This window comes from Rattus norvegicus, chromosome 1 (genome assembly GCF_036323735.1).
Source record: "Rattus norvegicus strain BN/NHsdMcwi chromosome 1, GRCr8, whole genome shotgun sequence".
In the NCBI taxonomy this organism is placed as follows: domain Eukaryota; kingdom Metazoa; phylum Chordata; class Mammalia; order Rodentia; family Muridae; genus Rattus; species Rattus norvegicus.
The window spans coordinates 105,284,365-105,311,988 of record NC_086019.1 but is presented as its reverse complement, the minus strand read 5'-3'; the positions used below and the strand labels follow the sequence as shown (position 1 = coordinate 105,311,988).

Sequence of the window (27,624 nt, the reverse complement as noted above, 5' to 3'; positions counted from 1 at the left end):
CTGAACTTGTGGAATTGCCTCGCCTTTGGAAGAAGGCGGGACACTGACCTACATATGGCCAATGGGATGAGGCGCTGGAGGCGGGACCGTGACCCACTTCGAGCCAATGAGACAGGAAGAAGGGGGAAGCACATGGCTCTGCGCGTGCTACCGGATGCGGGTGTTGGGCAAGAGGGGTGCCCCTTAAAGGAGCCGCGTGTTCACAGACTCATTGTTTGAGGAAAAAAGCTTAACACCAATTAGAGCAGGTTAAGGCAGAAAGACCTGGGCTTCGGGAAGGATTATTTTTTAATATCTAGATATTTCTCAATCGCAGCTGATAATCAAACCACCGAGAAACTGGAAACATTCAGTCCCTTTAATAGCTTTGTTTTGGGGTGAATTCCCCTCCCCTGGTGAGGAAACTCAGAACAGGCGGGCGTAATCCTCGTTGGGGAGTCTCAGCGACCATGAGGACCACCATCCACTGCAAAAGAAAGCACCGGCTTGAGGGGTGTGGGAGTTGAGCGCATAGGGCTGTACTACAGTCAGGCTGCTAAGGGGGAATGGAATATACCAAGTTGGTGAAAATGGTCAGCTCCTGGACCGGACCATATAGAGAGGGAAGAAGGCCACGTGGGACGTGCAGATTAGGCTGGTTTGCATAAGGGTAGTAATACAGGAAGGGGATATGGTCATTTGAGCCGTACCATGTTGAGAAACCAGACAAGAGGCCAACAGATTTCCCCAGGGCACAACCACCTTCAGGAAGACAGAGGGATTGTACCACACTGATTCTCAGAAAGGGGATAGTTGTCAAGACTATAGCCCTTAAGTAGGGTCATACCATTTGTAAGCAGGTGACTTGGACCGTACCATCTTGGAAAGTGACAATATTGCAGAGGGCATGGACCAGTATGTAATTGTACCACAAGGAAATCAGAGGGTGTCAGGCCTTAGCACTAAGCTGCGAAGAGGGGTGGGCTGCACTACTGTTTCATACTGAGAGGTGAGAAAGTACGAGGGGCATGTCACACTGAGACACAACTGGGAATGAGTGCAGACTGTCAAGACATGGAGAAGGGGGGTACACACGAAGCATACCATGCAGGCGGTAGTTGGGGCCTCGGCAGCGCCTCTCGGGGTGCCGGGGGTCCCTGTTGCCCCTCAAGGCTCTGTGGGCCAGGGGCTGCAAGGGCCGGCCATTACCACTGAGGCTCTGGAAGATCTGGGAGGGGGGATTCTGGCTCAGGAGTCTCAGGGAGTGCATCTGCCTCAAGAGAAACCACCGGTGAGTGGAAAGGGACGGTGCTCAGGCTAGGGGTAGCATGCACACCTGGAGGTCAGTCACCTGGAGGGAGGTAATATTGAGAGCCCTGTCGATGAGGATCCAGGTGACAGTCTCAGAGCAGGGAGGAGTGCTGAGAGATCCCTGATAGGTGATGAAGCCAAAGGATTCCGGGAACAGGAGCTCCAGGCTCAGGTCTTGAAGAAAGTAGGCATCATCTGTGTAGATATCAAGCCAATGTGAAAGGGGGTCCCTTGGGAGCCCACATGTACAACCAATACATAGGGACTTAGTTATTTTTGTTGCCATGTGGAGACTGAACCCAAGGCTTCAGACATGTTAAGCAGGTACCACTGAACCAGGACCCCAGCCCCTCACTGGGTGATTCTAACCAGGCCCTCATCACCGAGCTGCATCTCCAGCCACTCCTCCCTTTCTGTCTTCACACTGGATCTTGCTAAGTAGCCCAGGCTGGCCTTGTCACTCTCCTTCCTCAGCCTCCCTCGTAGCTGGGACTCCACCCCCAGCTTGGAGACTTACTTTTGTAGGAGATTCGGGTAATAGTGTCCCGGTTGAGGAGGCGACTAAGGAACGGGTTGGAGCTGCCAGCCACCTATGCAGGAGGCACGAGGCGAGGAAGACAGCAGCCCAGGGCTCCACAGAGACCCACCACCCCAGGTTAGCCTCCCAGCCTCCCTTGTCCCTCACACCCTGGAAGCCAGTTGCCCATCATGCCTCCCTCACGTTGACAAAGAGGCTGAGAATGGCCAGGCCATTGGGGCCCCTTGAGGCAGCACTGAGATTCCCATAGAGTTCTTGGTTGAAGTGGATTAGCTGCACCTGGGGAGGAAGAGGAAGCACAGAGAAGGGCTCCTTAGCGGAAGGGCCAGAGAGGATGGATGGTTTCAACTCTCAGGCCTTCGGTGTCCAGGACTGCACCAGGGATTAGTACATAGGGTAGGGAGAGGCAGCCCTGTGTAGAAGGATGGGGCGAACCGTAAGCTAAGAAACCAGGGTGATCTAGTGTGGAGGGTCAGGTTAGGGGTCGCCACCTCAGCAGAGAAGCCTTGATGGTTGATCTGGTGTTCGGAGCCAGCACCATCTCGAGCTCCAAACAGCAGCCGCAGTTCACTGAGTCGGTGGCTATAGAGAAGGGGACCCCCAGACACGTTGACCACAGGCCGGGATGCAGGTAGGAAGGAGACATGGCGGCCAGTGTTGTATAAGGTTCCCCGGAGCTGTGGGAGAAGTGTAAGCTATTGGAGGACACAGGGAGATGAACCTCTCCCATCCTCCACTCATCTCGTTCCCCGAGTCTGATTATCTAATACAGCGTGGACATGAGCTGCTCTCCAGGCTCAGTATCTTCTGAGGTGCTCAACAATGATGACTTAATTCAGTGAACAAGTACTGAACCATGACTGCTGTTTCAGGCTTGTAATCCCAGCCCCGAGGAAGCTGAGGCAGGAGGCTTGCCCTAAGTTCAAGTCCAAACAGGGCTATAGAGTGAGTTTTTCCAAAAAACAGAACAAGGAAAACGCATAGAGGCTTTCGATATAGCTCAGTGCGTGAAGTGCTTGCTGTGTAAACCTAATGGCCTGAACGCGACCCCTGGGACCCACATAAAGGCAGAAGGAGAAAACATATGACAAAATTACCCCCTGACCTTCATAGGCCTCTCCCCCCTAACATACGCAAGGGTATTTTGAGGCTTTTTTAAAAAATAAAATAAAATAAAAATATTGAGTTGCTACAATCTGCAGTGAACACTAAAAATAAAGCACTGGGCGAAGAGAGAGGAGACGTGGGGATGGGGAACTACAAAACTGGCTGCTTGGTGGTGACACCTGCACTCAACTGGGAGGAATAGAGACTGGTGACACGGTCTAATGGGGCACCAGCTTAGTTGGAGAAGTCAGGGAAGTCATCCCTGAGGAGGTAACACTTGGACGATGGAAGGATAAACAGTGGGGAAAGGTATTCCAGGAAGAGGGAAGAGCACGGGCCAAGGCCAGGAGCCGACCTGTGGAACTGGACGGAATCTAGTGAACAACGAAAGAATAGGTAAATGCTCCCGGGGCCTGATGCAAGGTCCTGCAGGCAGTCACGGGGATTCACCACAGTTTATTTTTTGTTGGCTTTTTTTTTTTTTGGTTCTTTTTTTCGGAGCTGGGGACCAAACCCAGGGTAAGCGCTCTACCACTGAGCTAAATCCCCAGCCCCTTTTGTTGGCTTTTTTGAGACAGGCTGGCTTTGAACTGTCCCGGCCCCTGCTTCAGCTTCCTGGGTATACTCCACATGGGGGTGGGGGCTTTGGTCTGACAGACTGCAGAGCTGAAGGCCTGGCAGGCAGGAGGACTGGATGAGGGCGACCCCTCGAGCCTAGTGAGAAAGCGCGTCCGAGGCACCGAGGTAACGCCTAGAAAATGAGTCTGAGGCTTTTGGCTCACGGTGCCAGCGCTACTACAGAAAAGGTGCAGCAGAGTCCTTAGTACAGACACTGAGACCAGGGCACTTGGTGAGATGGCTGTGTGACCCCAGGCGAGTAACATCAACTCTCTGGGCCATAAAACGAGGCTACTAATATAGTAGCTACTTTGGAGGTCATTGTGAAGATTAGTGGGTTTGTTCAGCCTTTTCAAATCCTTGGCATGAGTTATCTTCTGTTTTCACTGCTTGGGTAAACATGGGAGGTCGAGGAAAGGAGTGGGAAAAGGCAGGGCGGGTGATCTTCAGAGACTAAGGAGCATTCTCTCCATCTTGCCAGTATCTTTTATTCCCCATAATTCACCATCCAACTCAGCACACACGTCCCTCTGCTTAGACCCACTCTATTCAAAGCTCCTTACCTTCTCTCCCCCGGTGCTGAGCCTGAGCGGGGGCAGAAAAGGGTCATAAAGAACCCGCTTCAGCTCCACATCCACAGGGCTCTGCCGCTTCCCCACAGCGCACAGACTCCAGGCAGCGTTCACCAGGCCCCAGAAGGGAGGCCCTGTGGGAACAAAAATAGGCTGGATTCCAGGCAGGACCTGCTGTGTGGATCAGGGCAGGGATAACCCCAGCTGAAGGAAGTAAGAGGGAGGAAATCTGGAGCTTTGGGTCTAAGAGAGAAAGGACATGAGAGCCAGAATCCTGATTCCTAGAAGAATTTTTGGAATCCTTTCCTAGGAACTCATAATACCTCCAAGCCTTTCCTATATTGTTCTCATCTTTAAAAGGGCTATGTAAAAACAGAACTACAACTCCCAGTAGGCCTCGGAGGTGAAAACATCTCATCAATCTCCGGTCTGCCCCGTAGCCCCATGGGACTTGTAGTTCTTTTAGTCTCCCAGGTCCCACAGCTGGATAAGAATATTAGGGGAGAAGAGTTATAAAAGAGGACTTCGAAGCCCCGGGCGAGGGGGCGGGGCAGGGACCTGAGCTACAAAGTCTGTGCCTTCCAGCAGGAATAGGGCCTGTCTATGGCTGCAAACACACACATTTCTCCACCCCCACACTTTCCTTGCACTCACTCCCACTCACTACTTGAAATGCGCATGTATAATGTCCCATGGTGAGCCGCTGAGGTTCAGAGGCTGGGCCCCACTCCTGAGGGAAGAAGGCAGGGGCTGGGAGCATTGGTCCGGTGGAAGATGAGAGGATTGAGGACCCAGGCTCCCGAAACTGGGGAAAACGGCGCCTAGGGATATGGGGTCGGACTCTGGGTCTCCACCCTGTTTGCACCTGGCACGAAGTTTCCCTGGAGATTCTCCTTGTAGCTCCACCAGTCCTCGGGATCAGGTGCGGGTCCGATGTGAGCTGGGAAGAGAGCAGCTGCATCCCTCTCTTAGGCACCCCACCCGCCCCTCCCTCAGAGGATGCTGCCAGCACCCCCAGGTCTTACCTGCCGCTCCCAGTGCGGCCCAGAGTACCAGCGCTTGAGGGGCGCTCAGGCGAGCCGCACCCCCCATCCAAGAGGCCTCGGAGCGACCCTTTCCCAGCGCCCGACCCCCTAGCTCTTCCCTCCCCTTCTCCTGGGACTTCCAGCCTGGCTGTCCCCAGAACGGGAGCCCCAGCTCCCGAGATGCAAGGGCTGGGACCGTGCACCCCAGAGCCCGTTTGACGCTCACTCCTCCGCCCGCCTGGGCCCGCGCCCTGCACTCTTTCTACCTCCCGAAGCTGCGATCGCCCTCGCCGGCCCCGGGTCCCTCTCGGTGCCAATGCACACCCCCTCTTCGCTCTCAACCAGCGAACCCGGCCGCGCACTCGCCGCGTGCGCTCCTCTCCCTCCGCCTCCTCCCTCACCCTGCCTTCTCTTCTTCCCTCTGTCCTATTCCTCCTCCCTATTCGGCTCTGCCTTCCCTTCTTCCTTCTCTTTCACCTCCTCCCTCGCCCTGCACTGCCTCTCCCTCTTTCCATCTCCACCTCCCCTCTTCCTCCCCACCCCCTCCTCCATCACCTCTGGTCCTGCTTCCCTCTTACCCACCCACTTGCTCCCACTGGTTTGATGTTTGGCTGGGGGGTCTCAGCGCTAGAAAGAGCGGCACCCCTGGGCCCAGCCCTGGAAAGGGAGGTGCAGTGCAGCCGACGGAGCCGAGGCCCCCAGCTCTATGTGCCAAGGCTAGAAAGGACCAGGGGCTGGGGACCTGGTGGGCAGAAAGCCTGCTGGGCAGGACTGGGAGGAAGAGGCTTGGGGGGCTGGAGGGTGAGGAGAAGGCTGGAGGTGAGCTGATGCTGGGAAGGAGGGACAGGGTGCACTGAAGGGGGAGGGGGGAGCAAGATGTCAAAAAGCAGGGAAAGACAGAGAGATAGACACAGGTCAGAACCAGGCAAGGAGAGACAAATAAAGAGGCATATACAGAGTTACAGAGACACAGAGAGATGTGCTTAGAAGCAAGTGTGCAAGATGCTATGCAGAAAGGAAAGAGAGACAGAGAGACTAGAAGGCATGATGTCAGGTCATAGGAAAAGAGACAAAGACATATACATTCATAGACCAGGCATGGTGGCTCACACTTTCCATCCCAGTATTCGGGAGACTGATTTGAAGCCATCTTATGCTACAGAGAAAGACCCTGTCTAAACAAAACAGCTCACAGAAAACAAGAATGACTAAGTCACAGAAGAACAGAGAGGTGGAGAGAGATAAGCACTGAGAAATACATTAGAGACAGAAGCAGGGAGACCCGCCTATGAGATTAGAGGAGCCAGGTGGGCCAGCAGGGATGGATGCAGATACAGAGACAGAGAGAGAGAGCGCATTCAGGCAGGAAATGGAGGACAGACAGGATCCAAAGAGACAGACACCAAGTATAAAAGGTCAGAGAAAGAGACCTGGAGTCTCACACCAGGGGCCCTATATACAGGGTCACTTGTGCACAGAGCAAAACCAAAGGATAGAAACCCAGGCAGGGGAGAGGGCTCAGTCATAGACCAAGTGACTTGAGGAGAGCACCTAGGAGAGGGAGGGACGGAGGGAGGGAGGGAGGGAGGCAGGCAGGCAGGCAGGCAGGCAGGCAGGCAGGCAGATGTGGTGACTTGGAGAAGCTCATGTTGGAGACCACCATGTTTCCAAACGCAAGACAACACAGACAAGGAGAGTAGGGAGTGGGGAAAACGCAGGGAAGAGAGAGAAAACACAGTCATGAGGGTATTGGCAGAAAGATCTGGCTATGTGGGCTTCTCTCGGCCCTGAAGCTGTCCATACTGCAGGGTCAGCCTCAGTCCTGTTCCACAGAGTTAGGGAGCAACACCTACTGTAGTGGACTGACTAGTGTTCACTCTGCTGCGAAAATAAGACATCCCCTGGAACCCAGGAATGGGCTTTATTTGACAAAGGAGTCTTAGCTTATGTAATTAAGGTGTTGTTTGTTTCCCCCCATTATTGAGGATGAACCCAAGACACTATATGTTAGGCAAGCATTTTATAGCTGAGCCACATCCCAGCCCCTCACTGGGTGAGTCTAGGCAGGGGCTCTACCACTGAGCCACGCCCCCAGCCCCTCACTGGGGGATTCTAGGCAGGGGCTCTACCACTGAGCCACGCCCCAGCCCCTCACTGGGGGATTCTAGGCAGGGGCTCTACCACTGAGCCACGCCCCCAGCCCCTCACTGGGGGATTCTAGGCATGTCAAGGATTCTACTGTCAAGTCAGGTCTCCAGGCCCTGTTCAGGGGATTCTAGAGTGGCAGTCTTCAGAGAACGTACATCACCAGACTTTCTGTAACTTTTCCTTTTGACAGTTCCTCACTGTGTGACAGAAATGGAGCTTGAACTCATTCTAGTTCAGGGGAGCTGTGAACTTTCCATCCTCCATGTTCCATGTAGATGGTATGTCAATCCACCATACTGAGGTATCATTTGAGATGAAATCACTCTCATTATTAGGATGTATCTACATCAAAGAACAAGTACCCTTAACAGCCAGGGCAGGAAGATTCAAGACAGAAAACAGGGCTGCAGAGATGGCTCAGTGGTTAAGGGCACTGACTGCTCTTCCAGAGGTCCTGAGTTCAATTCCCAGCAACCACATGGTGGCTCACAACCATCTGTAAAGGAATCTGATGTCCTCTTCTGGTGTGTCTGAAGACAGCTACAGTGTACTCATAGAAAATAAATAAATAAATCTTAAAAAGAAAAAAAGAAGAAGAAGAAGACAGAAGCCTGTGAGGAAGAGGCAGATACTGGAATTAGAGGGCCACAAGCCAGGAAGCTCCAAATTCTGGAAGAGGAGGGATGATCCTTTCTAACACCTCAGTGTGATCCTACCAACATCCTGATTCTCAATTTTAAATTCTAAAATGTGAGGTGGCTCGCCTCTTTAATCTCAGCACCCCAGAGGTAGAGGCAAGCAGTCTGTGAGTTTAAGATTAGCCTGGTCTACAGAGTGAATTCTGGGATAACCAGAGCTAAACAGAGAAATTCTGTCTCAAAAAACCCAAAGCCAACAATATATATATATATATATATATATATATATATATATATTAACAATTCTAGAATGTGGGACAAGTGTCTGTTTTCTTAAGCCATATAGTGCAGTGTTTTGAGACAAGGTCTCCCTATATAGTCCAGGACGGCCTTGAGCTCCAACTATAGCCGTTCCTGTCTCACCGTCCCAAGTGCTGAGATAACAAGTGTGCAACAGACCTTGCTTGACTCTCTCTGCTACACCAGGCCTTTAACCACTGTTCGTTTTGAGATAGGGTGTCTGGTAGACTGGGCTAGCCTCTAACTCATTATGTGGCTGAAAATCAGCTTCCGATCCTCCTGCTTTGTAACTCTTCAACGCTGGGTTGATAGACATTTACCACCACACCTGTTTTACAGTGGGCTTGCAGGGGACCGAACCCAGAGCCACATGCACACTAGACAAGCACTGTATGAGTTAGGCTCCAGCCCATCCTGTTTCTGGATCTTTCCAAAAACTTTCCACTCCATCTGGAGTTTCCTGTCTCCTCTTTCTTGTAGGCAAATTCCTACTAGAACAAATATAGACTTCAGGAGGTGCGCCACCACCACCACCACCATGAAGTCATTTGGTTATGCTAGTGAGGTGGACAGAATCTGTCTCCTTTGAGGTCTGCTGGCCACCTGTGCCACCCCCACTACTGTGCACAGACAGGCATGGCTGATGACTGGAGGGAGGGAAGGGAAGGGCCTGGTCGGCAAGTGGTACAGATGTGGATTTCACACCAATTTGCTTCGGTCCCAAGAAACAAAGTTTGAGTCACAAGGAACACATGAGGCTTGCCCTGCTCTGGGCTTTCAACTCCTACATGCAGGCTCTTGGGTGGGAGGAGGCAAAGCCAGAGCCCTAGAAGCTAGGGTAGTTCCCACAACCCCTGTGAACTTCCTTAACCCTCTCTCCCTGCCCTCAACACCCACTTCCTTGGGATCTTAGCAAGGTCCTCCCCATCAGAGTACTCACAGACAGACGGAGGCCTCTGGGTATTCAAATAGTAACAGGAAACTCAGAGGGTGCTTGCTCTGGGCCGGGCCTGTTCCAAAGCCTTAATGTAGATTGAGAGGTTTTAGCTTCAGACTCCACTTGTTAGGTAAGTCCCGGACTCCTGATCCTTCACCTCCTAAGTGCTGAGAAGTGGGCCACCAAGGCTCTAGACTGTATTTCAAGACTAGGTGGTGGGGTTGGGGATTTAGCTCAGTGGTAGAGCGCTTGCCTAGCAAGCGCAAGACCCTGGGTTCGGTCCCCAGCTCCGAAAAAAAGAAAAAAGAAAAAAAAAAAAAAAAAAAGACTAGGTGGTATTCAAAGCCTCCCCCTCCCCCATCGGAATAAGAAAGTATTTAAGTGCTAGACTTTCTGGATCTGAGACTACTGGGCACCTTTTTCAAATTTCTTGCCTTTCGCAGCCATACCTAGTCTATTGTCTTTTGGCTAATCATCAAGCCGCACAAATCTAATTAGAACCCAGTGACTCCACTGGAGTCCTTTCACTTCCAAGTACATTGGCCACTTTCTCCCAGGCAACTTATTTAGAACCTAAGCTTGGCATATCAAGGCCTTTTTCGGTTGCCTTCGAAAGACTCTCCCAACATGGATGGGAGGTCTGTTGACACAATTCCACAAGACACGAGACTTTATTGTGACAAATAACCTTTAAGGCTCACAGGCCAAAGCAGTAACTTCCGGTCCCAAAGGTCTGCTTGTGGCTTCCAGCCTTTTGCTCAATATCGCTCGCGTCCACGTGGCAGAGGCGCATGCGGAGTCACGAGCGCTGCTGCTTCTGATTGGCTCTGCTGACTCACACCTTACAGAGTAGCTCACTTTAGTTCCTAGGCCCAGGGCTCCGAGTGGGTGGCAGCAGGCCTCGGCAGGCGCCACCGCGCTCCTTCTGTTGCAGCCGCCGCAGCGGCCCGGCCCAACGTGGCCTCCAGGGCAGCGCGAGGCTGTGGCGGTTCAGGATGAGGTGCGCGGGGTCAGTGTGGTTCTCCGCAGCTCTGCCCAGGAGGAGGTAGTCAGCGCCAGGGCGCAGGCGCAGGCAGCCGCAGGACAGGTCAGCGCGGGGCACCCAGGCCTCCTGGCTGCCGCGGCGCACGGGCCACGCACGCTGCTTGAACACAGCCAGCACGTGCACGGCCAGCCGCCACCATTCGGGTCCTACCGCCTCGGACAACGAGGACAACGACGATGATGCTGAAACCTGTGCGGACTCTGCAACCCGGGCGTGCAGAACTGAGGGAAGACACCGTGTCAGGCAAGTGGGAGGCTGGCCCTGAGGAGTGAGGGCAGGCCTGATGGAGATGACACCACCATGTGGCAGTGGGAAGGGGCAGGCAAGGGCCTAGATCGGTGGTTAGATCGGTGATTCTCAACGTGTGAGTCGCGACCCCCTTGTGGTACTACCGATCTTTTCGCAGTGGCCTCCTTAGACCAGCATAGATACTTGCATTGCGATTCGTAACAGTAGTAAAATTACAGTTATGAAGTAACAACGACCAGCTCCGAAAAAAAAGAAAAGAAAAAAAAAAAGTAACAACGAGAACTATTTCATGGACAAGGGGTCACCACATTTGGAAGGTTGACAACCACTGGTCTAGATGTATGAAAGGGAGGCCAGGTTCGAAGTTGGGAAGAACATACGCTGTGGTCTAGGGTGGTGGATGTCAATGGTATGTGAGGTGGGGAGGGGAGAAATTCAGGATCATGGCTGTAAGGGCCCTGTGAGTTGCAGAACCTGGGGGTGAGGCTGGGGGTGAGGGTGGGGGTAGTGAGGATAGGGTGTGCCCAAAAATGGAATCAGGAAGAGTATATGAAGCAGGGTTTCAGGGTTGTGGTTAAGAAGGATGAGGGAAGAGGAGGTTCAGAGTGATGCTCACTAGAGATCAGGGAGAACATTCTAGGAGCTTCAGATAATGCTGGCAGGAACTATTGGAGTCATGTTACTACTAACAGTAGCCTCAAGAGTCCAGGGTTCCTTTTTGGGCAACAAGGTCTCACTAAAATGTTGAGGCTGGTCTAGAACTTACTCTTTAGCCCAAGCCGATATCCAGAACTCACTGCAGTCTTTCTGCCTCAGCTTCTCGGGAACTGGAGATTTTGAGCCTGTACCAGCATGCTAAGCTAAGTCCAGAGCATTAGTGTAACAGAGTGAGAAGATTCCCAGGACTGGGGGCCTCAGGAGAGGTGGGTCTTGCCAGAAAGGCTTTGGGGGTGAACTGGTGGTCCAAAGAATGAATTGAGTGCTAAGGCCTGAGACTTGACGGATGCCATGCTACCATGAATCAGTGCTGTGGTCGGGGAGGGTCAGGAAGACCTGGGGGCTAGGCTCTGGCTGGCAAGGCAGATCTGTGGGATCAATGCCCCTGAGAAGAGGGTGGGAGAAGCCCCACCTCACGTGTGACACTTAAGCAAGTGATGATACTTCAGGCAAGGGGGCCCATGCTCCGGGACAGGAGGAGGGGACCAGGAGTGGTTTGTACTTTTCTGGCTAGGCCTGGTCCCTGAGATGTGAGAGCTGAGCTCATAGGCCTCAGGATTGGGCGCTGCTGTGCATGGGTGGGGAGGGAAGCAAGGGCTCAGATGTGAGACTGGGGGGGGGGACAGCAAATGACAAGGCCTTCGCTTCATCCCCATCCCTCTTCTCCTTCCAGCTCTCAGAGGAGGTAAGGCAAAAGGGCAGGATGCACAGCAAGTGGGAGAGTATGAGGGACAAAAAGGCACAGGAAGCAGGGGCATTCCTCCCACTGTCTCCCACCATTGTCTTCTGTTGTGTCTCATCCTGGTGGAGAGCAGTCCCTTAGGGTCTAACATCCTTTCCCTTTTACAGTGAGGATGGGGGAGAGGGCAGGCCTGTTCTCCTCTCACTTACCGTAGTCCTGCTGACAGTACTTCTGAAGGTTCATGTGCACACTGCTGACGGAGACATTGCAGTAGCCTTGACACTGTGGGTCTGGAGAGGGCCATGCTCTCTGCAGTGGGCTCCCACGGTCTGGGTCGTAGCCCATTTCCCCACCCCATTTCCACAGACAGCTGGACTGTCTGCACCCTCAAGAAGGCCTGGAGGCCAGCTATAGTGGCGCATGTCTTTGATCCCAGCACTTGGGAGGCAAAGGCAGGCCAGTCTCTGAGTTCAAAGCCAGCCTGGTCTACAGACCAAGTTCCACCAGGGCTGCCCAGAAAAACCCTGTCTATAAAAAAATAAATAAATAAATAAATAAATAAATAAATAAATAAATAAAATAAAGCAAACCAAAACCAACAGAGATGGGCTTGGTGCCCTCCCCAGTCATCCCACCCTGAACACCCTTTGCTGCTGGGAATGTCTCTGCCAACCTCTTACCTGATCGCGATGCAACAGGAGTAGTAGCAAGGGCAGTTGTTGCTTCTGGAATTCCTGTCAGAGGAGAGGAGAAACACATCTTAAACTCTAGGAATCACCACTAGGAATCCAGGCAAACAACTCTCAAGGGTACAACCATCCTTCATCCTCACCAGGACCCTCCCCTCCCCTCATAAGAACAGGAGTCCAGAACCTCAGCCTTCTTCCCAAGACTGAAGAGTCTGTAGTTCCCAGCCCGAATTCTTGGAGGATTCAGGGTTCATCCATTGCCACCCCCAAACCAAAGCCACACACTGCAGTTGTCCCCTGAGACCTGGACTGTCATTCCCCCACCCCAGTTCAGGACTGACGGCTTTACGTGCTATAGGACTCACGTTGACAGGGCATCCTGGGTGAGCGGCTCTGCTGGTACCCAGGACCACAGTGATTGCATGTCAGGCCCGTGACCCCTAACTTGCAGGAGCACTGGCCACTGGTCTGGTTGCACATCCCTCCTGTTGCTCCAATTGGGTGACACTGGCAGGCTTCATGACAAAGTGAATGAGTTACTTGGGGCCAATAGGCTCCTTACAAAATCCATGTCCCCTTCCCCAAACCTGACATTCTAAATTCCTTCGCTCCCACCTCTGTACCTGCCGTTTCAGAATGCCAGCTTTGCCCTTTCCCTTTTGGCTTGGCTTCAGGCCACACTCACCCCTGCATGCCTTGGGACTAGTGATGGGCTGGCTTGGGTCCCTCCAGAACCCCGGCTGGCAGTAGTGACAGTGCCGCCCGGCTGTGTGGTGGCGGCACCGCTCGCACACACCCCCGCTGCGGCCACCTGACAACCTGAATAGCTCGGAGTTGAACCGGCAGCGCCTGGCATGCTGATTGCAGGAGCATGCTGGGAACAAGACGAGGTCAGAAGCTGTCACACAGGCACGTTAGGGCCAGGTCCATCTCCCGTCCCCAGCTTTCGTCCTGCCACCCTGTCCTCAGGAAAGGATGGAGCTCTGTGGTTTTAGAGACTGCCTGTGGCTCATTCCTGGGATATCTTAATTCTCACGATAAACTGTGGTATCCCAAGGGTCACCAGTTAGCGGGTGACCCTCCCGAGAGGTCACGGTGCTGAAAGAATGGGCTGGGTTGGGGCAGTCCCTGCCTCTGCCCAAAGGGGACTACTCTGTCCTATAGCTCTGTGCCCTAGACTGCAGGGCAAGGAGGTAAGATGACCCGGTAGCTGGTGCTGGTTCAAACATGGAGAGTCTGACCCCCAATTAGCTTATTTCAGGCAGAGTTAATAAAGCACAGCGCAGTCTGGTGACATTTCCTAATGACAATGAACCTAATCCTGTGTGCAAAACAGCTTAGGACATTGAAACTCCTTTTAAAGTACGTGACATCTTTCGTAAAGATTGAACAGAGAAAAAAAAGCCCAAGATGTAGGGGAGGATCTGGTGTGGTCTGAGCCACAGGGATAGTGCGAAGGTCACCAAGATATTAAACATGTCCATTCCCAACCTTCTGAGTGGGAACCACGTGACATCTCAAGAGACAACCCCGTGTTTTAAACATTCCTGGCTCCCCTCGTGCTCATCCATGAGCACAAGGACCTCTGTGCCTCCCACACACTGCTTATCAGAAACACTAGGAAACATCATACATCTGTTTGTTTGATCCGGGGGAGAACCAGGTCAGGAAAGATCTCCTTCCTCGGGAAGCCCCGACTGAGCTAGACCTTTCGGTCTTCTTGCTTCTGTTTCCTGAGTGCTGACAGATAGGAGAGCCTACCATGCCTGGCGAGTTCTTGAAAACCACATAAACTGCTGGGCATGGTGGGCACACTTTTAATCCCAGCACTCAGGCGGCAACTCTATGCTATGTAGGCTAGCCTGGTCTACATAGCAAGTTCCAGGCAGTGAAGACTGCATAGTGAGACATTGTCAGAAAAGAAAGGAAGGAAGGAAGGAAGGAAGGAAGGAAGAAAGAAAGAAAGGAAGAAAGAAAGAAAGCTAAAACAACAGAACCCATCCACATAAATCAAGGGCTCATCCAGCATCCCCAGGCCCGAGGTCCTGTACTTCTACCAGGAATTCCAGAGAGAGGTTAGAGCAGAGGACCCGGTCACTCTCTGAAAGGACTTGACTTAGAGGCTGAGAGCCTGGCCTGTAGCTCCCTGGAGCCGAACCGAGCAGAGGAGTCATGCAGTAAGGGTAGAGGCGGCTCTGTGTTCTTGAGAATATGAGTCCTTTCTTGGGCCCCTGTTGCTCCCTGTCCAGGGAGGCTCTCTGCTGTCTCCCAGGGGTTTGGGTGGTTCTAAGTGGCAGGGTTGCTCCAGTGCCTCTGTGCAGATGCAGACTTTAGCTCCTTTCTGACCCAGAGTAGCTTTGCCTCACGTCAGCTTCTCAAGCAACATGGCGGACAGAGGACAGTCAAGCTACCTCTCTGTAAAGCCCCAGGAATGTGTCATTGCCTCTCATCCAGGTCCCCAGGGCCACATTTCTCTTAGCTGTGGTCATACTCATGGATACAGCCTCCCTAACACCCACGCCCTGTCCAAGCCCTGCGTGAAGCCTGCCCAGCATCAGGACAGGTGAGTCTCCCCTGCTGGTCCCTGAGGTAGGGTTGGGGGTGGGGCAGAAGACCAGGACACTGCTTTCCCTGAAAGCTGAGGAATGTGTATCCGTCTGCATCTGTCTGTCAGTAGATCGATTGTCCACGGGCCTGAAGGTATTCAGGCCTCCTTCTGAGGTCATAGACAGAGGTGGGAATGGAGCGGATGGTGTGACTGGAGGAAGAGAGGCCAGAGCGCGTTCTGGGGGTGGCTGCATCTAGGAAGACAAACCCCTAAGAATCACCTCAGCTCTGTGTCCTTTCTACCTGGCAGTGTCATCATAGTGGGTGCTCAGTGGAGGGACAGAGCTCTGCTCCCAGGGCTCCAGCTCACTGGCTTCTCTGTAGCCTTAGGGACAGTGTCACTGTCCACACTTTATTGAATAAGAAAACAGGCACAGAGAGATCAGATCCCTTGCCTGAGACCACATAACTGTGAGCAGAGGAGCTGAAACTGGGCCAGGCCATCTGCTGAAGCTGCTCATAATTGTGTTTGGGGTCGCCTAGTATGGCAGCACCTACTGGGAGCTGGGCAGATGGTCATAGCAGGTCACGCAATGTGGCTTTGTGTTAGTGAATGATGGCTGCAGTCTTCTCATCCAGACAGTAGGTGGTCCATCAGAATGTTTCTTCATTTACTCTCCCCTGTGCCGTGTCTCCCGGGAGTCAGGAAGTATGTCTGCCTATCCCCTTGCCCAAACCCAGTGCCATACCAGACGCTGGGATATGATCTGCCCAGGACTTCATTGGTGTGCCCACTGGTTAAAACTGGTGGGTCAAGGTCCCTGACAGAGGGCTCTCTCTCTCTCTCTCTCTCTCTCTCTCTCTCTCTCTCTCTGTGTGTGTGTGTGTGTGTGTTTGCATGTGTGTGTGTGTGTGTGTGTGTGTCTGTGTGTGTGTTTCTGTGTGTGTCTGTGTGTCTGGCAAACAAAGAGAACCAGGCTACAGCACAGTGTGACAGCAAGCAAGTAAAAGCATTTCTGAAGGGAAGAGAGCATGCTGCATGCTTTGGAACAAGGGGCCAATGCATGTTGGCATGTTTCCCAGGGGTCCAAGTGGTGGCAAGGATTGGGGGCAAGACCCATGACTTACGCAAGCACGGGTGAGGGTGCTGGGGTGTGGCAGGTCTCCAGGGCCAGTCTCGATGGGATGGGCGACAGCTCTCACACCCTGGGCCAGTGGTGTGGTGGCGGCAGCGGCAGCGTGGGGGCTGGGCCCGAGCGGCACAGCGGGCAGCGTGGCCATGGCACTGGCAGCGGCCTCTTACTCCAGTGGTCACCAGCCCTGCTTTCCCCCCGAGCTCCACACGGAGGTAGCTGGCCACTATCCTGGTCTTGGGGCCTGGTGGGGAGTGAAAGGTTACCTTCTTGGGACCCCCCAAAACCCCAGGCCAGGCAGGCCTGCGCCATAGTGGCCTCCAGGGGCCTCCAATGGCCCAGGCAGCAGAAAGAACCAGGGCTGGAGGTCCTGCGGTGCAGAAACGCAGGGTGACAGACGTCAAGAGGAAGGAGCCGTCCAGGTCCAGGGTCAGAGTGCCATTGCAGACAGGGTCAGGGCTGTCTGCAGGAAGAGCACAGGTCTGAGAGCAGGGGGCTGCTGCCTTGCCAACCAACTGGGTCACTGGTGGGAGGCAAAAGCGAGGACGCCCTCCTGGGTCATAACATGGGTCTGAGGTGGCCTGGCTAAGGAGGAGCAAGAGGCTGAGGGCAACGAGCACGGTCACAGCAGAGCCGGTACCTGTAGACAGAGGTGGCAGATGGGATCAGTCGGTCTCCACCCTGCTGAGGATCCTTGTGGACCCTGCATTCCTCCCAGTCCTTCCTGAGCCCCCTCCCCAGCTGCCCTGAAGCGAGGAAAATAGTTCCATCTGGGGAGAATTACTGTTTACATAACCCACAGGGAAAGAACGCAGGCAAAATCGAGAATTTTGCCTGAACTAATCCAGAGCTTAACACCCCAAAGTTATCCATCAGTGTCGAGGGGTAGAGGCCCCAGGGAGAGGGTGAGGGTAGATGAGGAGCCAGCAGGGCCAACAGATGTGAAAGCCTAGGAGAGCAAGTCAAGGAGGAGATCGAGGAGCCTGGCCGAGGGAAGAAACAGAAGAGGAACAGAGACCAACGGAGGTGGGGGGGGGGGAGCCAGAGGGCTAGGGAGGGTGGAGGATGTCTGGGATGGATGGCATGAAGCTAGGAGCTTCAGGGGCTTGGAGGGAAGAGCAGGTAGGCTCAGAGACACTCATGACACCCAAGGACTAGACAGGAAGCAACAGCCTTTGCCCACGTGGGTCAGAGTGGAAACCTTTCCCACATGGGGCTCTAACCCTGTTCTCCACACCCGGGGCACGGAGGGGGATTATTGCCAAAAGTGTGGACTCTCTGCCACCTACCCCAACCCTCCATCCTTAACCCTTTCCCCTCCAGGCGTATAGCCAGAAAACAGAGCTGAGGGAAGGTCGTGGTGAGGGAGCTGGAAACGAACAATGCCTTGGAGTTGAAGAGCAGACCCCTCAGGTACTGGGAAGGCAGAGCCTGGCCTGCCTTTCCCGCTCAGGGTGTTGGGACCCTGCACTTGCATTTCTGGGACTTGCTGGGAGGTGGCCCCACTTGCCACCCCAAATCTCAGACCTAGATCCAAATCCCTATAGGCCCCCGGAGCAGATGGGGGAGCTGATGCTGGGGTATAGATAATATGAGAGGAAAGAAAGAAAGCAGGAGGTGACATAAGGTGTGTGCCCAATGCCAAAACACTTAGAAACCAGAAATCCAGAGCCTAGGGAGTGTTAGAAGCCACAGGACTAAGGTTCTCAACTTCCCCTTCATAGCACTGGGATTTTGGGACCTCCTGAGCCCCCTGCATGTGCCCTTAGCTCTGAATCTCACAGCCCTGTGCTCCACTCACATTTCCCATACAGGGTGCCTGTCTCGCCCAATTCATGGACCCCGGTCCCTGCCCCCAGGAGTCTGGAGCCATTATGCACCCATAACGTAGCATTAACGAACCCCCCACCTCCAGCCCCAGCCCCAGCCCCAGCCATTCCTGTAAACACATTTCTTGCTTAGGTAATTTCAAGGTCCCACCTTCCGGCTCTAAACACTGTGAAGCACCAGGCTGTAAGTTCTCTGTGCCCTTGGGGGGCCGGCGGGAACTGGCCCCTGCCCATTTGGGCCTACAGCCTTCCTACATCTCAGCAGCAGGCCCAGCCAAAGTCGGTAGCTCATAGCCTTGCTGGGCCAGTGGGGGCATAAGGGACTCCCCTGCCTGCCCCGAGTCGGCATGCACCTCCTACCTGGCTGTTAGGGCCCAGCCATTGGTCAAACCTGCCTGAAGGCGAGAAGAGTGTCCTGTAGTCTGCCATCCCCACCCTCTTCTGTAGCCGCAGCACTTGGTAGGCAATCAGGAGGAATGAGAGTGGCTGTCCTCAGGCCCAGGCCAGTGGGGGTTCTGGGCGGGAGCTGAAAACAGAGCCCGCAGAATCCCACACTACCTCCCGCCTGCCCGCCCCAAACCCTAGCCAGCAGCAGCCATGCCTTCCCACAGAGGCCCCTGCCAGCCATGCCACCCGAGACTGCGTGGGACAGGAGCACTGTCGCCCCCAGCAGGCTTGCAGCCTGGTGGTCCCGGACAAACTGGCCTAGAAGGATCCAAGCAGGTAGGGGGACAGCTGCCGCTGGGGTTCCTGGGATGGGGGGCCCAGCCTGTTCCCACTTGCTCCACTTCCTCTTACCTTAAGAATTTAGCTTGCCAGCCCCTGCTTCTGGCTGACCCCAAGCCAGCCAGCCCCTCCCCATCCTTGCAAGCTCCTGCCACGAGTGAGTGTGTTAATTCAGTGTTAAGGTCAGTTGCTTTCAAGCTCTAAAATTCCAAGCCTCCCGACCAGCTGCAGGGGAAACCAGAGGCCAGTGCTGTCTGCAAGGAGGGCAACGGAGAATACTTAAAGCCTGGTTGAACTTGGGGAGGAAAAGAAGGTAGCCAAGGCCAAAGGCAGCTTCCCCCACCCCCTCCGCCTACCAGTGATTGGTAGTTAAGGCCCCAAGGCTTTTAGCCTGAAACACTTACCCAACTGTTGTATTCTGAACATCTGAGTGTTGTGGCTTCCCTCTGAGCAAGGCAAGAGTATGTGGGGTTTGTTCTTGAGCACCCGTCCCATTCATAGCTACCATCTTGCCAGTGTGTAGAACTGGCCCAGGACAAGACTCAAGGACCTTGTTGCCCTGGGAATAAGAGATCCCTCTAGACTGCCAGGTGATCCTCGAGGCTAGGATCTTAGAGGAGCAAGGACAGAGACGAATGAGAGCTACAAGACCCATGGAGGCAGGAGGAGTAAGCTTTAAGAGAAGGTTCAGGCCAGCAGACCTCACATCGGAGAACCATGTCCCAGCAAGGGCTGTGTGAGCATTAGGGTGACACATGGGGTTCGTGGATCCAGCAAGTCTTCCCAGGTCTCTGCTCTAGCCTCAGCACCATCAGGCTACTGTCAGACAGAGGCGGGAAGCTGGTCTGTTCTGTAGCTGGTTGGGAGTGACTTGCTATGGAGCAGGGACAGGTGGGCTTTGGAAGGGTGGCTGCTGGGACACCCAGAGAGGGTCTGGGTCTGTTGTAGGACACTGCCTGCCCAGCATCATAAGTCCCTAAATTGTTTCCGAGGGACCTCTCTTCCTTACTTTGTTTTGGGCGTCTGAACTACCCCCAGAAGGCATCCACTGTGGGACTGCCAAGCCCGTCCAGGGAATGGCTTGTCCTCAATTCAGAGGTGGTATGTGTTCCCCAAGTATCGAGACCTTAACCCTTACAGGACCTGACTTCAGGAGAGCTCAAGCCTCTTTGCTCTCCACAGTAACTCTGGTGGAGGGTCTCTGTCAGCAGCCTCAGTTTGGAAAGGAGGTGGGTAGCACAGCCACCACCCTTGCTGTGGAACAACCTCAAGAGGGCACTCTTGGCATAGCCTGATGAAGTCTGGGCTTTTCCTCAAGATGGCAGCAGTAGGGCACATCCCAAAGCAGCTGTTTATCGGGAAGTCCGTCCACTCCCTCTCCTGAAGCTGCACACTGTCTTGAACCCTTTCTCCTCTCTGGCCCAGGTTGTCTGGCCCAGCTCTCCTCCATGGTGCTCTGGCTGGGCTGGGCTGAGCTATCCGCTTCGAGTTGGGTGGAGAGCCAGAGACAAGAGAGAAAATGACTGGGATGAAATGAGAGAAAATGGGCTGGGGTGGGGGAGAGGATGGATTTGCTTTTCAGCAAGTGAAGCAGAGCCAGGAGGTGTATTTCTGTCAGACCTGGTGTGTGTGTGATGTCCTGTGTGTGATCAGAGCTGGGCCTGACCTTTCTGGGAACCTGAGTTAAACTTGAATGTCTAGACTTCCAGAAATGATCCGGTTACTAATAAAGTTAGGCTCTGGGATCCAGGAGTAGCGGAGCTGAGGGAGCCTGCCCGACACTGAGGCTTGTCCAGAGAGTAAGCAGGAGCGAGCAGATGTCAGGATGGTGGAGCAGAGGTGACACAGCCCGTGGTGAGGTCTTACCTCCCATACTAATTCATCAGGAAAATGCCCCCGTAAGCTTCTCTACAGGCCACCTGAAGGTGTCTGCTCAGGCGAAAAGGTCCCAGGTAACTTGTGTCAAGTTGATGAGAAAAACTAACCAGCATAGCTGAGCTGCGTATCAGAGTCCACACAAGCCCAGCGGTGCCAAGGCAGAGCTTGCAGGTTAAAACACGCGGTCTCCTCGGTGAGGGCCCACTGCACTTTGCCCACCATAGCCAGTCAACAGCAAAGAAAAGCAGATGGAGAAATGGAACTCTAACTGCTGGTGGTTCCTGAAACCAGCGACCACAGGGCCACATTCGACCCAGCAGTGCCCCCCAGACAGGTGCTCAAGGGAACCAAAGAGCATCCACGTGGATACCTTGTGAATCATGACAACAGTGCCCATCACAGGTGGGAAATGAAAATAACCATACAAGGTGGTGGTGACAGGCCAAAGACCAATGCTGTACACGTCCACTTACTAACCATGTGGCTCAGCAAGCCGTGGGGACAAAACCAGCTTAGCTAAATAAGGTAGCCGGTGGGACCCGAGCCAGGGCTATAGACGCACAGTCTTTGGGATGAGGCGGGTATTAGGCAGCTCTGAGCGCACTAGAAGCCACACTAGTGGAACTCGGGGAACACTGACCTGGGTGGATTCTTAGGTATGCAAATTCTATCCCAGCGAAGTGAGGCTAAACACAGACCTACGTGTAAAGGTCGAATGATAAGACTACATTATAGAATGCTTCAGAAACAGGAAGTTGGCACTGCCCATCCCCCGAGCCCTGGCCCAGGAGCAGGTGCTTGCCTCACTTGCTATATTTGACTGGTCTTGGCAGGCACAGGTCTACCCAGAGCTGCAGAGTCAGGAACTCTGCACAGCCTGACTCTGACACAGACAGAGAGAACGCAGTGCTCATGGGTCTGCCAGTCTCATCTTATCTCACAGGAGGAGAAACCGAGGCGGAGATTAAGCTGAACACTGAGCCCGAGCCCACAGAAAGCAAAACCACATAGGGCTCATCTGGTTTGTGCAGCCACAGCCTGCTCCGGCCTCTGTAATGCCCACGTGGAGAATTCTCTCTGCCCCTCTCGTGTCGTCCTAGCCCACTAGCAGCTGGCATGTAGTAGAAGCAACCATTCCTTGTGGGCTGGGCATGACGGGAAGGTATTAGAAGCACAGCCATTAGGGGTGTGGGTATACTGCAGGGCCACAGTGGCCCTGAAACCGGAGACTGTGCACAGCCCTGTACGCTTCCCATGTCCATAATTCCTGTAGAGCTTATGAGTCCCACACAGTAAGAAACAGCGCAAGCAGGGTAACCGTGGCAGTGCTGCCAAGAGCTCTGTGGGTGGGAGTGTGAGCACCCCGTACCTGATGTACCCTGACAGTTGCTCTGTTTGTGTTTTCTCAAGGCAGGGTTTCTCTGTGTAGCTCTGGCCATCCTAGAACTCTCTCTGACTGGCCTCTGACTCAGAGATCCACCTGTTTCTGCCTCCCAAGTGCTGGGATTAAAGGATTAAAGGATTAAAGGATTAAAACACTGCTCAGGCCCCTGTTAGTCGTTTTATTTAAAGGAGCCTTTTATAGAGCCTCTCTGACGGATCAAATCTCCGTGATTATTATTCTTGCCCTTTGGAGCCATTATGAAGTGAAGTAAGGGTTACTTGAGCATAGCACTGCAAATCTCTTCAGAGGAAAGTCAACTTTCAGGAGCTGATTGTCCCCTGCCACTTTGTGGCATCTAAGCAGTGAGCACAGGACATCAGGGCTGCCTGGAGGCCTCTACTGGCTGAGTCATCTCGCTAGCGCTAGCCGGAGCACAATGGGCCGGATAACAGCTAAGTGACCCAGGCATGCAGAGCACTGGGCCTGGTACCCCGGACAAGGATGGGTCACCAGAACTGGGGGCGGGGTGGGGCAGGGTGGGCGGTAAAAGAGTTCATCACCCTCAGCATAAAACTTAGAACTTACAGGTTATTTACTTCTGGAAATTTCCACTTATATTTTCAAGCCGCACTTGACCCTGAGTAATTGAAACTCTAGGTCAGACTGTGAATGATGAGGGGCTTCTGTATCACACCAGATTTCCATGTCCTCCCTGAAGTAACTGTTGGATCATACAGTGGCTGCAGTCAGGTAAGAGATGGCTATCCGGTTGTTTTCAGTGATTACACCTAGTCGTGCTCATTGAACAGAAGATGAAAAGATTCAGAGAGGTACAGTGAGACCCAGCACACTGCTAGGAAAGGGTGGGGCTGGCCTCAGAGCCAGGCAGAAACACTTCCTGAATGACTGCTGGATAAGAGACTCCCACCCCCTACTCCGACCCTCCTGACTCCAGTCTTCTCTTACAGCTCTCCAAGGACTCAAGGCCATCTGCCCACCTCTCTCCACCTTTTACCTCTTCTTTGTGATCTTCGTGTTGTCTACCATTTTCCACTGCCACCGGCGCCTCAGTCTAGTGCCTGCCCCCTGGGCCTCGTCAGCCCTTGTGGTCTTATCCCCAAGACACCTGCCCCGGGAAGGCATGTTCACCATCAATGTCAGAGGCCGGCTGGGGAACCAGATGGGCGAATACGCCACATTGTTTGCACTGGCCAGGATGAACGGACGGCTTGCTTTTATCCCCGCATCCATGCACAGCACTCTAGCGCCCATCTTCAGGATCAGCCTCCCGGTGTTACACAGTGACACAGCCAGAAGGATACCATGGCAGAAATACCATCTCAACGACTGGATGGAGGAGCGTTACCGCCACATTCCGGGACACTATGTGCGCTTCACGGGATACCCGTGCTCCTGGACCTTCTACCACCACCTGCGCCCAGAGATCCTGAAGGAGTTCACTCTGCATGACCACGTGCGGGAGGAGGCCCAGGCCTTCCTGCGTGGTCTGCGGGTGAATGGGAGCCAGCCGAGTACTTTTGTGGGTGTCCATGTGCGTCGAGGGGACTATGTGCATGTCATGCCCAAGGTGTGGAAGGGCGTGGTGGCTGACCGGGGTTACCTGGAAAAGGCCCTGGATATGTTCCGGGCACGCTATTCATCTCCAGTCTTCGTGGTCACCAGTGATGACATGTCCTGGTGCCGGAAGAGCATCGTTGCTTCCCGAGGGGACGTGGCATTTGCTGGCAATGGCCTTCAAGGATCGCCTGCCAAGGACATTGCATTACTCATGCAGTGCAACCATACCGTCATCACCTTGGGTACCTTTGGTATCTGGGCTGCCTATCTCACAGGTGGGGATACTGTTTACCTGGCTAACTTTACCCAGCCCAGCTCCCCTTTCCATAAGGTTTTCAAGCCAGAAGCAGCTTATCTGCCTGAGTGGGTGGGCATTGCTGCTGATCTGGAACAGCCAAACAGAGGAGCCCCTGGCCATGCCTCAGCAAGAGCCCCCAAGAGTCACCAGAGGACCTTGCTGTAGTGCACATGCTCAGAGGGGCGGTGGGGGGGAGGGTATGTTGTTGTCGTGCTCGTGCTCGTGCTCGGGACCTCACAGGGATTCCCAGTTCTGTTTTGCATGCTTCTCAGCTGAGTGATTGCAGGTCAATGATGTCACCTCACTGCCTTCCTGAAACTCTGAGCACAGCCTGGACTTAGCTCAGCAGCAACAGCACAGGTACTTTGAGCTCCTCCATGCCCACACTGTTAGCCATCATAGGCCTAACATTGGCTGCATCTGGAGTGCTGTGTCACGGAGGCCAGTGTGTAGTTAGGGTTTCTGCGGCTCTGATAAAACACCATGGCCATGGACAAGTTGAGGAGTGAAGAGCCTACTTCAGCTCATACTTCCACATCACAGCACATCACTGAGGGAAGTCACGGCAGGAACCTGGAGACAGGAGCTGGTACAGGGGCTATGGAGGGTGCTGCTTACTGGTTTGCTCTTTGTGCCTTGCTCAGCCGGCTGCCTCATACCACCCAGAGGGTGTAGGAGGACATTTCCAGGACACTTTCCTGGAGCACAAAGCCTCTGAGGCTATCTCAGCCCTGGCTGGGGACTTGGTTACTGTTCCCTGCTCTGGTCTCCTCAGGTGTGATGGGACGCAGAGGCTCTTTAGGAGGTGAGCAGATGGCAGTGGGAGCCGTGAGATGAAGGGCGCCCTGCCCAGCTTCGTGTTTGCTCGGCCTTGCTTGAACAAAGATACAAACGGCCTTTTCTTTGCAAAAGCCCCAGGAAAGGCTGGTAATATGCCAGTGGCAATAAATGGCACATCCATCAGCAAATATTTACTCAGCTCTTGAGTGGGTTGAAGATGCCCCAGTCCCTCAACAGTGGCGAGGAAGAGGAAGCCAAGTAAGCAGACACTCACTGCCTAGGCTAAAGGTGGCTTAGCCCATAGCGTCTGCTCCTCAGACTCAGATATGAAATAATGTCACCATGACTGTAACTGGTTAGGATGGGGAGGTCCTTGACACATTAGAGCTAGTGACTACAGACGCACGCACACAAAAGGTGACATAATGGCAGAGTGGAGACTGAGTTCTAAGAGTAGGCAATGTTCTGCAGCGCTGACTACCCCATTGGCCTTGCCCCATCCCATCACACAGGCACTAAGGGAAAACACAGTGGAGTACACACCACATGAATGACAGGCGCACAGAGCAAACACCTATTGTGCTCTGGCTGACAGGCTGGGTACGTCTGCCATATGTTTAGCTCTTAGAGGCCTTGGCTTCCATTCTCAGTAATACGCGCGCGCACACACACACACACACACACACACACACACACACACACACACACAAAGTTAATTTCCTGTTGACCTTGGCAGAAGTTTTTCAATCAGTGTGAGTGTCAAGTGATAGGGGAATATTGGGGTGAGTCAGGCAGGGTGTGATCCTCACTATACCGGGAAGCAGTCAGCGCCTGACAAGAAATGCCAAGAAGGACCCAAGAACTTTTGCTTATGTGTAAGTGACCTCAATCTTTGTGCCCATGCACTCAGGATTGTGAGCCTTCTGGAAGAAAGATGTCCACCTCTCACTGCATCTGAGTATCATGTAGGTGAGAAAGTACCTGATGGCTCAGCCCAAGTGAGCTCAATCAGAAGTAGGCTCATGACTGAACAGCCCTCTCCACCCTCCTCAGCCAGAGAGCAGAGGCTGTGGCTGGATCGATCCTGAGTTGTGCTGCGCAGTACACAAGCTCTGCATACCAGCTGTCACGTCCGGCTGCACCCTTCTTAGCTGTGTGCTTCTGGGAAAATGGCTGCACTGAGGAGCATGGATATGACCCAGGCAAAGAGACATGAATTAGATGCTCCAGTAGAGCGGATTCATAGGGGCAGAAAGGTCTGTGGGCTTTGAGCAGGTCAGGGAGGAGTTGTTTCTTGGGCACAGGGTTTTGGTTTTTATAAGACGGTTCTAGAGGGCTGGTTGGACCACGGTGTGAACACCACCCCCAGTGAATGGCACGCTTAAAAAATGTTCCAGAACACCAGACCTGGTGGAACATGCCTACACTCTCAGGAACTGGTTAGAAGAAGCGGGAAGATGGTCAAGAATTCAGGGACTAAAAAGTGAGACCCTTGGGCCAGTGAGGCGACTCAGTGGAAAAGATGCTTGCCACTAAGCTTATCAACCTGGGGTCCATTCGACAACAGAACTGGGGCTTTTTCCTATGGCTTTCACTCACACCTTGTGAGGCATGCACATGCACATGTGCACACACACACACACACACACACACACACACACACACACACACACACAGCCGTGAGACTGGTTCAAGAAAAGAATGGCTAAGATTTGCAACAATCGGAAACTACAGACTGGGCCCAGAGTTTGACTCCCACTTCACTGTTACTGACTTAGGCAGGTAACAAATCTCTCTGGGCCTCAGCTTCCTTCTCTGTTTGGTGTTAGAATTTTTTAGTGCTTTTATTCAAGGTACAGTGTAGGTATGAAACAGTTCTGGAGAAAGAATTGCAGGACTATGGTCTCTGGAGAAGTCTCCAGAGGCACCAGGAGCAGGGGAACAGGGTATCGAGAGTGAACAAGTTAGCTTTCCCTCCCTCCCTGCCTCTGTGTTCTCAGCTTCTCAGTGGCCTTCAGTGGCTTCCCTGCCTTGATGCCTAGAGAAGGCACAGGCAGTGAGCAGCTCACATCACTGGGGTCTGGGGTGAAGGAATGGCGAACACATTTCCAAAAGGAAACTAGACCATGACTTCCATGTCTGTGCCAGGTTGGTGCTTCTAGGCTGCGCTGGGGACGCAGTGGGTTCCTAGGAGCCAGAATCTGGAGGGAGGAGCCAGATTTGGGAACAGAGCTTTCAGCAGGAAGATGCCAAGGGTCAACCTCGTGGAATCAAAGCTAGGCAGGGCCTGAGACTTTGAGAGCCCTAGGAAGGCTCCTGGGGGCCACAGGAGCCATGGGGATGCATGATAGAGGGAGGACAGGGAAGGGGCTTGGGTCCAGGTGGGAGACGAGGCCAGGAGATCCCAGGTGGGACCGGGGACAGATCAGGTGATAAAGGACACGCTGTTGGGGCCAGACTCAAATTTACCCAGACCCAGCAATAACTCAGGGTGGCTTAGAACCAAGGCTTTCATCTCCAGGAGCTCCAATACCCTTCTCTGGCTTTGGCAGGCATCTTCACACTCAAGTGCGCAGACCCACACATGTACAGACACCTAAAATCTATAAAGTTACCTTTATCATACACATTTTTCCTGAGATAAAACTCACATATTATAAAGTTCATTACCTTGAAATGCTAAGTACAGCCATTTCTATTACATTCATATTAGGCAAACATTATTTTCAAGTTCCAGAACTTTGCCATTTTACACATCCCAAGGAAACCTCCAGGTTTTCCCTCCCTGCCCCTCTCTGCCCTTGCACCGAGATATGTTTCTATGGATTTGCCTGGCTGGGATTTCTGCTTCAGTGGAATCCGACAATAGCATCTTTTTGTGTCAGACTCTGTTCCAAGGTTCATCACCCAGGAGTG

At 53.4% G+C, this 27,624-nt stretch overlaps 3 protein-coding genes across 24 annotated transcripts; 1 reads left to right on the top strand and 2 right to left on the bottom strand.

Annotated features, from left to right (window-relative positions):
* Positions 1–337: 337 nt before the first annotated feature.
* On the bottom strand, positions 338–5,642 carry Car11 (carbonic anhydrase 11). 7 transcript variants are annotated; one of them, XM_063262112.1, is made up of 9 exons: positions 5,151–5,642; positions 4,991–5,065; positions 4,117–4,259; positions 2,320–2,505; positions 2,012–2,140; positions 1,808–1,880; positions 1,331–1,485; positions 1,084–1,249; positions 338–466 (listed from the first exon to the last, which is right to left on the bottom strand). In XM_063262112.1, exons 1-9 carry the CDS (start codon positions 5,215–5,217, stop codon positions 441–443), a joined length of 1,020 nt encoding a protein of 339 aa, XP_063118182.1. In that variant the 5' UTR covers positions 5,218–5,642; the 3' UTR covers positions 338–440. The 7 variants fall into 7 exon arrangements, with proteins under 7 accessions (XP_063118182.1, NP_783639.1, XP_063118183.1 ...); NM_175708.3 differs by having other exon boundaries at positions 2,012–2,107; positions 5,151–5,449; XM_063262113.1 differs by lacking the exon at positions 1,084–1,249 and having other exon boundaries at positions 1,316–1,485.
* A 4,183-nt stretch (positions 5,643–9,825) lies between these two features.
* Ntn5 (netrin 5) lies at positions 9,826–18,581 on the bottom strand (the record flags this gene model as incomplete). 3 transcript variants are annotated; one of them, NM_001415884.1, is made up of 7 exons in its annotated part: positions 9,826–10,439; positions 12,076–12,156; positions 12,547–12,600; positions 12,921–13,070; positions 13,241–13,429; positions 16,231–16,875; positions 18,460–18,581. In NM_001415884.1, 7 exons carry the CDS (start codon positions 18,491–18,493, stop codon positions 10,033–10,035), a joined length of 1,560 nt encoding a protein of 519 aa, NP_001402813.1. In that variant the 3' UTR covers positions 9,826–10,032. The 3 variants fall into 3 exon arrangements, with proteins under 3 accessions (NP_001402813.1, NP_001166997.1, XP_017444633.2); NM_001173526.2 differs by lacking the exon at positions 13,241–13,429; XM_017589144.3 differs by lacking the exon at positions 18,460–18,581 and having other exon boundaries at positions 9,831–10,439; positions 16,231–16,900.
* On the top strand, positions 10,401–24,896 carry Sec1 (secretory blood group 1). 14 transcript variants are annotated; one of them, XM_039112215.2, is made up of 7 exons: positions 10,432–11,390; positions 15,010–15,118; positions 17,559–17,648; positions 18,198–18,787; positions 19,931–20,019; positions 22,678–22,802; positions 23,021–24,896. In XM_039112215.2, the coding sequence occupies exon 7, from the start codon at positions 23,194–23,196 to the stop codon at positions 24,091–24,093; it is 900 nt and encodes a 299-aa protein (XP_038968143.1). In that variant the 5' UTR covers positions 10,432–11,390; positions 15,010–15,118; positions 17,559–17,648; positions 18,198–18,787; positions 19,931–20,019; positions 22,678–22,802; positions 23,021–23,193; the 3' UTR covers positions 24,094–24,896. The 14 variants fall into 14 exon arrangements, with proteins under 14 accessions (XP_017444630.1, XP_038968143.1, XP_038968163.1 ...); XM_017589141.3 differs by lacking the exons at positions 19,931–20,019; positions 22,678–22,802 and having other exon boundaries at positions 10,401–10,461; positions 11,284–11,390; positions 18,650–18,787; XM_039112235.2 differs by lacking the exon at positions 19,931–20,019 and having other exon boundaries at positions 18,676–18,787; positions 22,710–22,802.
* The last annotated feature ends 2,728 nt before the right edge of the window (positions 24,897–27,624 follow it).

What these genes read in the sequence shown, in the direction of transcription:
- Car11 (XM_063262112.1), bottom strand. Translation starts at nt 5,217, where the DNA reads ATGGGGGGTGCGGCTCGCCTGAGCGCCCCTCAAGCGCTGGTACTCTGG. An exon ending in CCAGGGAAACTTCGTGCCAG is followed by an intron (nt 4,260 to 4,990) that starts GTGCAAACAGGG and finishes TTGTTCCCACAG; the next exon opens with GGCCTCCCTTCTGGGGCCTG. An exon ending in TCAGCACCGGGGGAGAGAAG is followed by an intron (nt 2,506 to 4,116) that starts GTAAGGAGCTTT and finishes CTTCTCCCACAG; the next exon opens with CTCCGGGGAACCTTATACAA.
- Sec1 (XM_017589141.3), top strand. Translation starts at nt 18,691, where the DNA reads ATGCCACCCGAGACTGCGTGGGACAGGAGCACTGTCGCCCCCAGCAGG. An exon ending in GCCTAGAAGGATCCAAGCAG is followed by an intron (nt 18,788 to 23,020) that starts GTAGGGGGACAG and finishes CTTCTCTTACAG; the next exon opens with CTCTCCAAGGACTCAAGGCC.